The sequence below is a fragment of the Phoca vitulina genome, unplaced genomic scaffold (genome assembly GCF_004348235.1).
Source record: "Phoca vitulina isolate PV1807 unplaced genomic scaffold, GSC_HSeal_1.0 scaffold21, whole genome shotgun sequence".
Taxonomy (NCBI): Eukaryota; Metazoa; Chordata; class Mammalia; order Carnivora; family Phocidae; genus Phoca; species Phoca vitulina.
In genome coordinates this window covers 927,676-942,428 of record NW_022589724.1, presented here as the reverse complement: position 1 = coordinate 942,428, position 14,753 = coordinate 927,676, and the positions used below count along the sequence as shown (strand labels likewise).

Sequence of the window (14,753 nt, the reverse complement as noted above, 5' to 3'; positions counted from 1 at the left end):
GTTATATTAAGTGAAAAACAGCAAGTGAAGAACAGTATGTATACTGGACTACGATTTGTATAAAAAAGGGGAAGGACATATACTCAAATGCTAGGATATTCATATTCTTTTAGTTTTAGTCTTTTGCAAACATCTACATTTTAAAAAGAACCAGTATGACTTTCAAAAACATAAAAACATTAAAGAGATTTATCATTTAAAAGTAGCTTAAGAACAAAGATTTTTATCTTTAGATTTTTTTGTAGCTTTATTTGTAACTGACTGATTAACAATATCCAAACAAGTTACCTATTAATAGATAGAATATGAAACTTATAACAAAATTATTCTGAAAGAACACAAGGGGACACAAAACCATTACCACACTGCTGGTTAACCACTAAATTTGTGAACAAGCCCTACTATCAGTATACCTAATAAGACAAACCAAGTTTTTATGCCTACTTGGAAGAAATGGGTAACAGGAGGATATGAGACTATTTTAATTGAAATGTGTCATTTACTCAAGAAGTGTGGGCTGGGTGGAAGTTAAGAGCCAATGTTTTAAGGACTTGGTCTGGGATTAACTTAAATGAAATAAATACACTGTATATGCTAAACCTCTCTCTCAAATACTGTGATTCAGTAGGTCTGCAGGTTGGGGTTGGAGCACATTTAAGTACCATGGGTGATTCTATGCACACTACGATTTGAGAACCACTGTGTGAGGATAGAAGATATTTTATGACTTTGCAAATATGTACCAAAGCAGCTTAAAAGGAGCTATGTTACCAACTCCTTTGCATCAGCAAAGTAAGCAAACATTTGATTACTCTGAGGTCTCAATAAATTACAACAGTAGGGGAATGAAGTTACTCAGAGGAAGCCATAGGAAACACCACAGCTTATCTTTGAGAAATGAAACTGACATGGCATTACTAACAGATCAAATACAACACATTTATCATATCAGTAAGAACTATGAGCTGTGTCCTCACTTAAGATAGCTTTCAGTGTTGGCAAAGATGCGGTCCATCTCGGCATCTTTCTTTTCGTACAACTCCTTTCCAACCCAGGGCAAAGACGACAGAAATGCATAAACATACCAATCTCGCCGCACCTGAAGAATTTTTAAAAAGGCAAATTTAAAATATGAGCTTGTTAATTTTCATTCATATTGTATTTATTTTTGAATGAAATCCTATGGAAGCTTAAGTAAGACACCTGACTCTACCAGAGCATTTCTACCTTACATTAGTTTTAATTTTATTAGACAGAATCATTTGAATTAACATACAGATATCAAGAGAACCCACCACTATGGCAGTTGACTTAGCTTGTAGATATTAAGAATTTATAGTGTGATAATCTACTGTTATCTTTTGGTTTTACTAAAAGGTCGCCAAGTGAAAAATTCCTAGTACTGCATGGACAAGATTCAGCACAAGGTGTTTTCTTACCTGAGGTACATCTTCTTCCTGAGTTACACTTACAAAATTTTCAAACATAGCAACCATGGATGGGGCAGCAATGACATGACAATTCACAAGATCAGATAAAAAACGGACCTGTGAGGGAGAACAATTTCTATTAAATCTAAATGTAATATAATCACACAACAGGCAATCTTGTAATGACTGAAACCACAGATCTGAAAAACTACCCTCAAGGCCGAATCTAGCCTGCTGCCTGTTTTTCTTTTGCATAGCCTGTGAACTAAGAGTGGTTTTGGATAGTTAAATGCTTGAAAAAAATCCAAGAGTATTTTATGATTTATACAAATCATATGAAATTAAATTTCAGTGTCCACAAATAAACATGTATTGGAACACAGCATGCTCACTCATTTATATATTGTTCTACAACAGCAGAGCTGGGTAGTTGTGACAGAAACCGTATGAAGGACAGGAATCTGCACTTGCAGGTTCCCATTCCATAAAGCTACCTCAACCTATCATCTTCTTTTCCGTTCTCTATGAAAAAATTTTCACTGGACTACAGAAATGGAAATTTCTGAACAGGTATCTGCTGGATGTCCTTCGTGTGCCACTGCTAAGCACTATTCAAGTCCCCGTTGTGTGGGAGCTCACAGTCTAGTGGGAGAAGCATAATCTCAACCTAAAGGGACGACTCCTATACTAGAAAGTAAATAAAAAGTGCTCTAGGAACAGTGATAAAGGGAGTAGGGGAAAGCATCATAAAGGAGGTAACACCTGGGCCAGGTCAGAAAGGATGAGTGACGCATGCCTCAAGTGGAGAGCAACAAGACTATTCTAGGCAGAAGGGTTCAAGAAGATGTGTTCAGGGATCTGCAAGTAATTGTGATACAGCTGGAGAGTAGATGGGAGGCAAGGATAGAGAAACAGATTGGGACAATCATGAAAGGTCAGTATGCAGTCTGGACTTAATCTTACAGCCTGATTGGTGTCTAACTTTTTTGGTAATATATTCAGTAAAACAATTTGATCACATGCCTCCAACTATATGTGATATAAATAAACATATCATCTTAAATAAATATATATAATATACACTGGCCCACTGTCAATCTATGAATTACATATTAGTAAGGCTTATTAATTCCATTTTCATTTAAGATAAATATTTACTTCAGCTAACCCAGTGAATCATCTTTAGCACACGCTTTTAAGGCTCTCCACTCTAGAGAATGGGAAAGAACTGAGGTTTGTGATCTAGAACCAACATGAGCAGAGTGAGTTACAGAAAGACCAGTCTGGTGCCACAGTAGAAGATACAGTGAAAGGCAGAGAATCTGGATGCAAAAGGATCAATTAAGAGGCTGTTTTAAGAGATGAGGAGGAAGGAAGCGCCTGGCTGGCTTAGTTGGTAGGGCATGAGACTCTGGAGCTTGGGAGTCATGAGTTCAAGCCCCATGTTGGACATAGAGTTTACTTAAAAAAATAAAAATAAAAAAGCATGAGAAGGAAGGTATGAGATATGCCAGAGGCCCTGGAGACAAAAGAAAAGGGACAGACCAGAGAGCAAATTAGGAGGCAGAAGTGACAGGACTTGAGGACTGCTTACAGGATGAGGGGGCAAAGGGAAGACAAACAATAATGCTCAGGTCCCTAGATGGGTTATGCAGTTGACAGGAGACCCTGTGTGCAGTTTGGGGAGAAGACAGAATGATGCATTACTTTTAGGGACTTCCAGGCAAGCTATCTTAGGGCTATCCAGGTAGTATTTGGAACACAGGTCTGGAGCTCAGGAGAAAGGCTGAAACAGGACATTCAGATTACCAACTTGTCAGGAAGGGCGTCATGTCATCCAAATAAAGATGGTTTATAACGTAATGACAGAGAATGAGAATGCTTCAGGGGAGTGTTTAAAGTGAAGTGAGGACAGAATCCTGGGAAACACAAAATGTAAGGGGTATTAGGAAGATGAGCCAGTAAAAGGAGACAGAGGAATAGAAGGGAGGTGGTAGCAGCAGGAGGTCCTGAAACAGTGGAGTTGCAGGAACACACAGACAAAAAAGGAGTGTAAAGCATCATATGCTACAGGAAAGTCAACTAGGCTTTAGAGTGAAATGAAGCCACTGGGTGAGCTCTGTGGTACCTTTAGTGAGAATGGTTTCAGAAGAGCAGCTACTGTGGTGAGTGGGGAACTATATTTCAGAAGAAAGGATAAATTCCTTAGTTGTAGCTCACTTCTCCCCTCCATCCCAACACTAAGTCAAAATACACCAAAAAGGTAACTTACCAAATATACAGCTTCATTATAATTGTTTGCTTTCAATGATTCTTTAAGTTGTCGAATCATAGCTTCTACAAACTCTCCACCAAAGTTGTAATTCCTGGCATTCAGTAGTCCAACTAATGTTGTATAAATTGTCAACTTCTCAGGTAACAGGCGTGCACTGATTTGAGAACCCAGTACAAGAAAATCCCAAAATAACAGTATCATGTTAAGTTGCTCAATTCTATATTATATAAATCTTTTATCATTTTACTAACTTTGGAATAGGATTATTTTGAGCTATATTTTTTTAAAAAATTTTTTAAGGTTTTTTTTTATTTATTTGAGAGAGAGAGAGAGAACACAAGCAGGGGAAGAGGCAGAGGGAGAGGGAGAAGCAGACTCCCTGCTGAGCAGGGAGCCCAACGTAGGGCTCAATCCCAGACCCTAGGATCATGACCTGATCTGAAGGCAGATGCTTAACCAACTGATCCACCCAGGTGCCCCATACTTTGTGCTGTATTTTTAAAACTACTTCAGAAAAGGCATAAATGTTGAGAAGAGTTGCAGACATGACCCCTGCAATTTTTCATTTTAATTCTAGTTAATCCAAGAATTAAGAAAATAAAACACTTTAATTATAAAGTTATCAAACTAAAATAAATATAACTAATGCTAGACCAGTTTTTCTTCCAATGTGTTTAGTGAACTCTAAGAGCAGTTCTACAGAAAATGTTTCCATGGAAAAACATCTGGGGAACACCAGGTGAAACAAGTTTCTTCAATGCAGAATCATTAAGGGGGAGATGGAACATTTACCATTTATAAACTTAGCTATCCAAATGTCACAGGATCAGAATTCCACTTTGAGAAACACTATTCTAGCTGCTCAGAAAAAATTCAGAACTAAAACCACTTCCAACTAAGTTCCTATCAGTTAAATTGCTAAATGTCAACATGGTACTTGGACATAGTAAGATTTCTTTACATCCCAGTTTGCTTACTCTAGGTGTGTTAATTTTCACTAAGGTTATTAGAAAAGCAGGGAAGAGGATTACAGTAATAAACCTTTGGAAAAAGCAAATATTGCTTCCTAATGTAGGTAGCCTCTCAATTCTCTCAAAAAGAAAAGCAAACAGGAGCTCATGATCAGTCAGACTCTCTTACACATTTTGTGTTTTCCCAAGGTGCCTAGCTGAGTGGTAGGGACAATTTAGGTTTAAAAAAAAAAAAAGTGCCCTGAGAGTAACCACCCTCTCTCCACCCCCAAAGCCATGGTTTCCATCACAGTTTCAGCATAAGTCGCCTCTATTCTAATAAATGCTTTCAAAACAGAAGCCACCTTATAGATCACTACAGCAAAATAATTTTTCTTAGTCATTTCTTAGTCTAAGGACAGGTCTTCCTGAATATGAACTGGATTTCTTTAAAAAACTGGAACCCAGGGGCGCCTGGGTGGCTCAGTCGTTCAGAGTCTGCCTTCGGCTCAGGTCATGATCCCAGGGTCCTGGGATCGAGCCCCGCACAGGCTCCCTGCTCCGCGGGAAACCTGCTTCTCCCTCTCCCACTCCCCCTGCTTGTGTTCCCTCTCTAGCTGTCTCTCTCTCTGTCAAATAAATAAATAAAATTAAAAAAAAAAACAAAAAAAAAACTGGAACCCAAGGGGCACCTGGGTGGCTCAGTCATTAAGCGTCTGCCTTCAGCTCAGGTCATGATCCCAGGGTCCTGGGATCGAACCCCGCATCAGGTTCCCTGCTCAGCGGGAAGCCTGCTTCTCCCTCTCCCACTCCCCCTGCTTGTGTTCCCTCTCTTGCTATGTCTCTGTCAAATAAATAAATAAAATCTTAAAAAAAAAAACAAAAAACTGGAACCCAAATTATTTGTACTTTAAGAGAGGTTAAAATGAAATCCACTGATCGCTATGATGTGCATACATTTTTAAATTTCAAAAATGAACTGTAAGCATTAACATTATTTAATTAAAATATTTGAAATAACTTAAAATTCAACTTCATATTTGAAATTTTAAAATACCTCATAACTTATAATTTCATGTACAGTATAAAGACCCCTTTTATCCAAAAGTTGTAACCATTTCTTTGCAAAGCATACAATTCAGTGATCAATGTCCATCTGACAGATGAGAAAGCCTGGATTGTTAATTCCACCATTGGGAGAGACTGTTTCATGATTTCATATGAGACTTTTCCCACTTTAATATGCTCATGGATTAAATAATGATATTTGTTCTAGCTAACCTAACTCAAAGAAAGATTATGCCTAGTAATAGCCTCAAAAGCTTCTTCAGTTTTCTGAGAAGGACTATTACTCAAGTGACCAGTTCCCAAATTTGTTTGGTACTACTGGTTAAAAACACACATTAAACTCTATGTATTATATATAATTAAATGCACATACTTAAAAATCTCTGAATGTTAAAAGTGTCTACTTTCTCACTTAAAAATAGTCAACTGAAATGATTCTAAGGTTCCAAGAAAACAAAATGTAAGGAAAATGCTCAATTTTAGTCCTATTTATCTCTAAGAAAAAAAGAGTTCACCAAAGGTCATTTCGTTTGTATAAATTTCCCATTAGAAGAAAAGCTAATGAAATATGGAACGTAAACATATCTTTTGAACATTCTCAAAGCATTTAAGAGTAGATAATACATTATCACCTGGATTCATAAATCTTTTGCATACATACACTGTACAAAGAAGCCTTAAGATCTTGCTCTTGTAGTTAGGAAGATCAGCTTCTAAAACACCTGCCAAGCCTTCTAGGTTGCTCTCCAGAGAGCAGGCACTCTGTAGAGGACAGCATATTAAATATCTGTTAAGTACTCAGCAATCAGTGAGTTAAAATTTTCTATGTGGTCATAAAAAAAGTTAAAGCCTTATATGCATAAGGCACTATGACAGGTTTACTATAAATCAAATCAGGTAGTTATTGTTCTTTAGAAATCCGTAAAAAGAGAATGAATGAAATTTTAAAAGCAAGCAGTCTAAGGCAGCAGCATAAGAATGAGAAATGGGAGGACATCATCGGTTCTCTTGTGTCTCTGTATCTGATTCACTTAATATGACTCTGAGCAAATTACCTCAGGTATCCAGGACTTGTTTGGTTCTTCATTTATAAATTGAGAGAATTATTCCTTACGGTCTCTTCTAAGATTCATATTCATGTTCTATGAAGATTACTAAAAACATTTAACTCTCAATTATCTGCATCCCAAGGGTTTAATATGAATTTACTTTGGGATACAGATGCATGGCAATACAAGTTTCACCTAAAACTTAGATCACCAAGTTTCAGCTGCAGAAATGAATCAAGCACAGTCAACTACAACCCTAAGCCCATCACAGTTTGTGCCTATTTGGCACATACCTTTTCTCCTACTTTGCATATTAACGATTCCAAATGATCTTCAGTTTCATTGGCGTCAGAAGTCTTTCTCCTTTTGTGAGGCTGTCCCCCTGTTTCAACAATGTAAAAAAATTAACATTACATGATGAAACCACGATCACAAATTTTATTTAGCTTTTTAAATACTATTGTCTCTTTCCTACCAGAATCCCTACTTTTTTTACACAGGAGAAGCTCTTAACTGACCTACCACCTCTCTGACTGGGCTAGCTAGATTCACCAAAGGTCTCCATACCCAGGGACACTATAGTAACTCCAAGAGGCATTCGTTATGTTCAGTTTGGTGTGACTAGTGCCCCACGAAGCTATGCAGTGCAGCAGCCCTGTCCACTTCCGGGGATACAGAGGAATGCTGCTTATAACATCCTAACCACTAGGAGTTAGAATATTCTCTGGAACACTCCTGTGCTGCTACTCCCATTCTTTAGACTGAACTGTTCACTGATCTTCAGTTGCTTGGTCCTAAAGCCTCTTAGTGCCAGTAGTACTCATTATTCTAATAATGAAAATTATTATTAAACTGATGAAATATGGGTACAAAACCAAGATGAATGCTTTGGAAAGACTTGACTAGGCAAAAAAAAAAAAAAAAAAAAGGAAAACTTCAGAAGATGGGAAAGGGAGGATAAAACATTAGGATTCCTCACTAGTTTCACAAGTGTTTGAACTTTTTTTTTTTAAAGATTTTTTTATTTATTTATTAGAAAGAGAGAGAGAGAGAGAGCATGAGAGGGGGGAAGGTCAGAGGGAGAAGCAGACTCCCCACCGAGCAGGGAGCCCGATGTGGGACTCGATTCCGGGACTCCAGGATCCGAAGGATCCAGGAGCCGAAGGCAGTCGCTTAACCAACTGAGCCACCCAGCGCCCATGTCTGAACTTTCAACTCTTCAATTAATAGCTTTGGTTCTATAGACTATGCAGCATTAGGGTATAGTTTATCCCAAGCAATGGGAATCACAATCAGCAGACATATACTCAAAGAAACATCCTGAGCACTTTATCAAATAATTGGTGGGGGGGGAAGTATGTTTTATGATTTCCTACTTCAACCACTAGTCTGTTATGTTCAAAAACCATATCATTCAAAGAATCTTAAACAAAACAAAACTACCACACTGAAATCATTACCAATCATCTATCTGTCCTTTTGGTTGCCAAAGAATTCAAGCTGAACAAACTACCAATCAATCTTAGGCTGGACTGTCTATTATTGTTCAGACTCTTACTATTATCTCTTACCATTTTAAAATCTTAATACACACACCTTATATTCTTTTGTGGAATAACCTACAGCTTAAAAATTTTAAATTAATAGTGTTAAGTATGGAACATGATGCTGTTGATAAACACAATGTTGGCTAGTCTTCCAATGTAATTCAATTTTGACTTCCACCAATCAGATTATTAGGACAGCATGTGGACAAGAAAGCAATACTCTGTAACAGTTCTAGGGATCTGCATTAATAATGAAAATCTGCAGTTGGATATAAGATTACCCAGGAGTAAGTTAAATATAACTTCAATCTTTTCCAGACTTGTATAGCCAAAGAAACTGAGCCATTTTTATAGAATTCATAATCACTTACTTGCCACTGTAACATCTGGCTTGAAATATATAGTGATTCTCATAAAACAGCACTCTGCTATTCTAAGCTTGGGTATTAAAAGTCTCTTCAATGACTGAAATGATCTTCAAGTACCACTTGAACTTAAGCTGAATAAAACCAATCTATTACTATGCAGATAGGACCAGATGGAAGTACTATAAAAGGCCACACTTTGACCCCCTGACACCTTGTTATCATTATGATCTGGCTTAAATAATAAATGAATATAGTTTTTTTTTTTAAGATTTTATTTATTTATTTGATAGAGACACAGCAAGAGAGGGAACAAGCAGGGGGAGTGGGAGAGGGAGAAGCAGGCTTCCCACGGGGCAGGGAAGGTGGGGCTCAACCTGAGCGGAAGGCAGACACTTAACAACTGAGCCACCCAGGAGCCCCAGATGAATATAGTTTTGAGAGGATAATGCCATAAAAAAATATAACACACATGCAGTGGGATAGAGCTGAGATGTATTCCTGGAGATACCAGCCCATGTAAAGTGGACATGTATGACACAATGAAATCAGTGACCTTGATTCTCAAGTATGCTTCAAACCTACATCACAGGATCTATAAAGGTTCCACCACCCAAACAGCCAACTTTGATACAAAGGTCTTCTATTTTCAGGATTTATTCATTGAAAAAACCTGCATATTCAATGCAATGTTTATATAAGCTGTCAGCCAGGATGTTAAAATAGCTTTCTCCTGGAGCAGTGGTTCTTAACTGGGTGAGGTTTTGCCTCCACTAGGGGCCACGTGGCAATCTCTGGAGACATTTTTAGTTGTCACAAATGGCGGAGTGCTACTGGCATCCAGTGGGTAGAGGCCATGGATTCTGCTAAACATATTACATTGCATAGGACAACTCCAAACAACAAAGAATAATCTAGCCCGAAATGTCAATAGTGCTGATGCTGAGCAACTCTGTCTAGAAAGCAGAATATACTACTAGTGTTCTTCAGAACCAGATTCTGGTAAGGTTGGGAAAATGCAGATGGTTAAAAACTAGCTGAATGAGAGTTTTTTGTTTTTTATTATTGTTCTTTAAACTTCAACTACCATTCCCTTCTTTCTGGCCCATCTACTCCGCCAACCCTTTATCTCACATCCCACCCTCCACATCCTTCCTAAGTTAACTCTCCAGCTGGCTTGTTCCCAAATCCATTTGGAATCATATCCCAGTGTTTAAAGCAACCCTCCCAGACCCTCTTGTAACCTAGAAAAGGAGAAAATAATGCTGTAGGAGAGAAGGTAGGATTTCTGAAGAAAACCTAGAAAATACAAGGACATAGTCCTCCCTGAACCGCAACTCCTATTTTCTCTCTTCCCATTCTGATTGTAAGAAAGCACAAGTTTTGTTTGGAGAATGGCAGGAGGCAGAAAGTATTAAGAAGATATGCCCCACTCTCACCTGATATTTGAGAGGATATGAAGGAGGGGTGGTAAAATTATAGACACATCTGAACTCATGACAGTAGCAGGATATTGAACTCAGAAGAGAACCTGGGTATGCAGAATAAAGCACCTTCATTAACAATAAAATTTTGGGAATTAGCTGAATGTTTTCATATACTTTTTTTTTTTTAAGATTTTATTTGACAGAGACATAGCGAGAGAGGGAACACAAGCAGGGGGAGTGGGAGAGGGAGAAGCAGGTTTCCTGCCAAGCAGGGAGCCCAATGCGGGGCTTGATCCCAGGACCCAGGGACCATGACCTGAGCCGAAGGCAGATGCTTAACGACTGAGCCACCGAGGTGCCCCTGTTTTCATATACCCTTAAGAAAACCTATCTATGATAGCTCCCAAAGCAAGAACAGATTTTATATTAAATGTAACTATGTAGAAGTTTTACAATATAGATTCAAGTTACATATTGCCACTTCATTCTGACACCCTTGGCTAGTATAGGAGAGAGAAACAGAAACAGGTCTTTATTAAAACCAATTTTTGTGGGGCACCTGGGTGGCTCAGAGGGTTGAACATCTAATTGTTAGTTTCTGCTCGGGTCATGATCTCAGGGTCATGAGGTAGAGCCCCCACATCAGGCTCCACACTGGGCATAGAGTCTGCTTGAGATTCTGTCTCTTCCTCTGCCCTTCCCCTTGCTTGTACGCACACACACTCTCTCAAATAAATAAATAAATCTTAAAAACAAAAACCATTTGAAAGGATCTCCATACACCAGTAATTTTTCCCTGTAAGGCGATCCTACCTTTTATGTATATACTGTACTACATCTTATACCCTTATTATAAAAAACACAAACTGGAAAACAAAGACCAACCCTATAAAAAGGAAGTAAAGTAGCAAAACCAACCAGGAAAAAGGGAAAAGTAAAGTACCTTGATCTTGAAGATTTAAAGCAGAGGTGACTATCACACCTGAAACAAACTATACTCTTCCTTGGAGGAACAAATTCCTTCACTTCTAATCATTTTTTGTATAGTTAAGTTAAAAAAGTAGTCACAGTCTAAAAGATAAGGACCTAATTCTAAGTAGCTTAAAAAGGGGTTAATATGGGTTTTTGGCAAAGGTTATAGATAATATAAATTCTTTTTAAAAAATTTTTTAAAAGATTTTATTTATTTATTTGACAGAGAGAGGAAACACAAGCAGGGGGGAGTGGGAGAGGGAGAAGCAGGCTTCCCGCTGAGCAGAGTCTGACATGGGGCTCTGGGATCATGACCTGAGCCGAAGGCAGACGCTTAACGACTGAGCCACCCAGGCGCCCCTGGATAATATAAATTCTTAGAAGAACAAAATAAGCAATGTACTGAACAGCTATTATATGTATATCCCATAATAACTGAAAAGCTACAGAGACATTCTTAAAGGGATTCTAAGAAATGAGTTAGATTTAGCACTGGACCAGTATCCACACATGATAATTTCCCATTTAGGATTTCCCTTTTCTTCTCTATAAATTGAACTCCACTCCAGCTGAACTAGATTGGTAGTCTCCTAACTTATTTCCCTGGATCCTGGACACTCTAGTCTGAACAAAGAGATACAATTTTAAAACTGCCCTCTGTGAGTTGATCCTCTGCTACCTCTCTGATCTTACTTCCTACAACCTCCCTCAGCCCCAACTCTGCTCCAGGGACACTGGCCTCCTTGATTTCTGTGAACAGGACAGGAATGCTCCAGCCTTAAGTCCTTTGCACTCGTGGTTCCCTTTTCTTAGACCATTGGTTTTCCCCATACAGCCACCTGGTTTGCTTCCTTACTTCCTGCAATTCTTTGATCAGATGCCGTTCTCAGTGAGTTCTTCCCCGATCCACCCGCATAAAACAGCAAATCCACCTTGCCAGTCCACCAATAGTCTACCCCCTCTACCCAGTTTTATTTTTCTCCACAGCACTTACCACCATTTGACACACTATATTTTATTTGATTGTGTTCTGTCTGTAAAAGGGAGGCTTGACCTTTATATTGTCCACGACTACTGCACTGCCAGTAGTTAGGACAGTGCCTAGCACTGTTAAATATTTGTTGAATAAATGATTATATCTTGTCAAGCATATGGGAAGTCGTGACAGCCGGTGACTGATAAGAGCTGACAATAATCCAGAAATGCTCCGATGCATCAACTTAATTACAGCTATTAGAATTCAGACTATTTTAAAATAGCCTTCTATAACATTTAAGCATCTAATATTTCAGATCTTAAAAAAATCAGTAGATGCTTAACTAAAATATTCAGATTACTATTTAGGGTAAACCCCAGCTAATCGTTACCCAAATTGTGGCAATTTATAGAAGTTCCAGATTTGGTACAGTATTCAAGAGAACTATAAACTGCCCCTCTACTACTAAATTATTCACCAAAGTAAACTTTAATTAACTCATTTTACTTCTTTTTGTCTTATTTATTCTAAGGTTCCTGCATCAAGACCCAAATGGACCGTGATTTACTGGCCAGGTGGTATTAAAAGAAACTAACTCCCAAGAAAATTATGCCACCATTACAACTGCAAAAGCAAAAATTGTTTTCTACATATTCACATTCAATTCTCCAGGTTGCCCTCTGGAAACATTTTCTCTCCCTTTAAGGGTGCCCCAGAAGGGAGTAGAGTGGAGAAAAGAAAGTATGAGAAAAGCAACAAAATGGGAAGAACTTTAAAAGTTTAAAAGACTCAAGTTCCCTAAACCCCAAGCAATCACTTCAAGCATATTAGTTTTTTATTAATCCAAGTCAAAGCATATGAAAACCGTGTTTTCTGTGCCCTGTATGTCCGTTATACAAAAAACCTCATGTGTTTAAAAAAAAAAACAACAAACCTAGGCATGCAGCATGGTAATACTTGGGCAGTGAAGAGAACCCTGGACTTGCTTTCACCAGTGTCTGGGCACTGCCAGCTATGTCTCCATGTTTATTACACTAAAACTCTGAATCCTTAGGTATCAGACAGGATGAACTAGAGTATCCATCCTCTCAAGCCACTCCCTAGCAGAGATCTGATGTTTCATTGTTTAAAACTAAAGACATGTGATTTTGCTCCTACTCCCAAATGCCCCAAAATTCAAGGACAAGAAAATGTTAGTGAAGAAAATTAATTAAAAATTTTTCTTCCATCGTTGACATCTGCCAATGTTTGTCAGCTCTTAAGCATTAACAGATGATAAGTATCATCATGAGATATTTGGTACATGCATTAACTCACTTAAACCTCACAAAACTGAGAAGAGGTTTGTATCATTACACTTCTACATTACATACTAAGGTTTACAGAGATGACAGAATCTGGGCAAGATCATGAAGTAATGGTAGAGTCTAGCTTTGAACTTAAACCCTCTGATTCTAAAGTCCAGCCTCTTAACGACTATACCACACTCCTTTTAAAGAACAATATGCTAGAATATAATAACAGAATTACTCAGTTTCTTCCTTTTTTGGTGGATGTACGTTTTGGAGGGATTTCTGTAATTAAGCATCTTTTCCTGTTTTTAACTAGCAAAATTATCCTTAGTTTCTATGGTGGCAACACCATGATCCCCTGTAGCGCAAACCATCCAAATGGAATAGAAAACCCCTGATCTCAATCCCTAGGAGGTCTCCAGTTAGTTTTCCAGCACTCTTCCCTTCATGAGGCAAATACACTTGCAGCTAGTTCAAAATCTAACGTAACAAGGTGCATCTGTTTATTAGTGACCTCGTGAGTGTGGATAACAGATTTCTTTCCTTGCAGCATGAAAGAAGGCAAATCAACGGGTGACGGGTAGAGCAGAGCTCAGAATGCGATTCGTATCTTCCACTCACTGCTTTGTTCCCTCCCTTCTGAGAACCCTTTTCAGGTGCAGTCGGAGGGTCAAAACGAGACACCGGTACTAGTGGGTACCTGTCACTGTGCCTAAGAGGTGGCCCGCACAGACCCAGGTGTACTTCCCTACTCGGCAGTACTAAGGACCAAATCCTGAAGAGTCCTTAGAGACCAGAGGTCCACCAGGCCGACGACTAAAGGAGTTGGGGCGGGGGAAAGCGGGGGCTTTTTAGAAGTCGCCCGGCCACATTCTCGCTCTGCCTGCCCGGTTCCCCGAACGCTGCCGGGGTGTGTGTGGGGGGAGGGCTTCCCATCCCTTCCCTCGAGTCCCCGAGACCTGGGCGCGGCCTCGGCGGTCGGGCCGAGAGCACTCACCGTCGTTCTCGTCGCTGTGCCGCCGCCGCGACATGCCGCACGCCGGGGCGCTGCCGAGCTGAGCGAGACCGGGCGGGAAGCGCGGCACGAACTGTCGGGCCGCCGGCCGGTGAGAGCACAGCGACGAGGCGCGCAGGCGCACTCGCTCGCGACGGGTGCGGAAGCGCAGGCAGGAGAGGCGGCCGGGTGGGCTTGGCGGGCTTGGCGGGCTCTGGTCCCCGAGAGCCGGCGTCTGGAAGCTCACCAGGCCGAGAGCGTCCGGTCTGCACGCAACCGCCCCCTCGGGCTTCCTCAGCCTCTCGGCGGCTTCCTTCTCCCGCCTTTCGCTCTAAGTCCTTCCGGGGACACGCGGAAAGCACCGCCTCTTCAGCCAGCCGGAGGCCGCCGGCCACAAGCCAAACCTGG

General features: G+C 39.8%; 1 protein-coding gene across 3 annotated transcripts in view; it reads right to left on the bottom strand.

Moving 5' to 3' along the window:
• The window catches only part of NCBP1 (nuclear cap binding protein subunit 1), a 37,643-nt gene extending 23,215 nt beyond the window's left edge, over positions 1-14,428 (bottom strand). Inside the window, exons 1-6 of one of the 3 annotated variants that reach the window (XM_032418917.1) lie at positions 14,349-14,428; positions 7,066-7,154; positions 6,385-6,485; positions 3,703-3,859; positions 1,440-1,547; positions 978-1,099 (exon numbers count right to left, since the gene is read on the bottom strand). In XM_032418917.1, the coding sequence (XP_032274808.1) occupies positions 978-1,099; positions 1,440-1,547; positions 3,703-3,859; positions 6,385-6,485; positions 7,066-7,154; positions 14,349-14,382 (611 nt within the window). In that variant the 5' untranslated portion in view covers positions 14,383-14,428. Of the gene's footprint in view, positions 1-977; positions 1,100-1,439; positions 1,548-3,702; positions 3,860-6,355; positions 6,486-7,065; positions 7,155-14,348 lie in introns of those variants that run through there. The other 2 variants (XM_032418919.1, XM_032418920.1) reach the window with 2 other exon arrangements.
• Between the last annotated feature and the right edge of the window lie 325 nt (positions 14,429-14,753).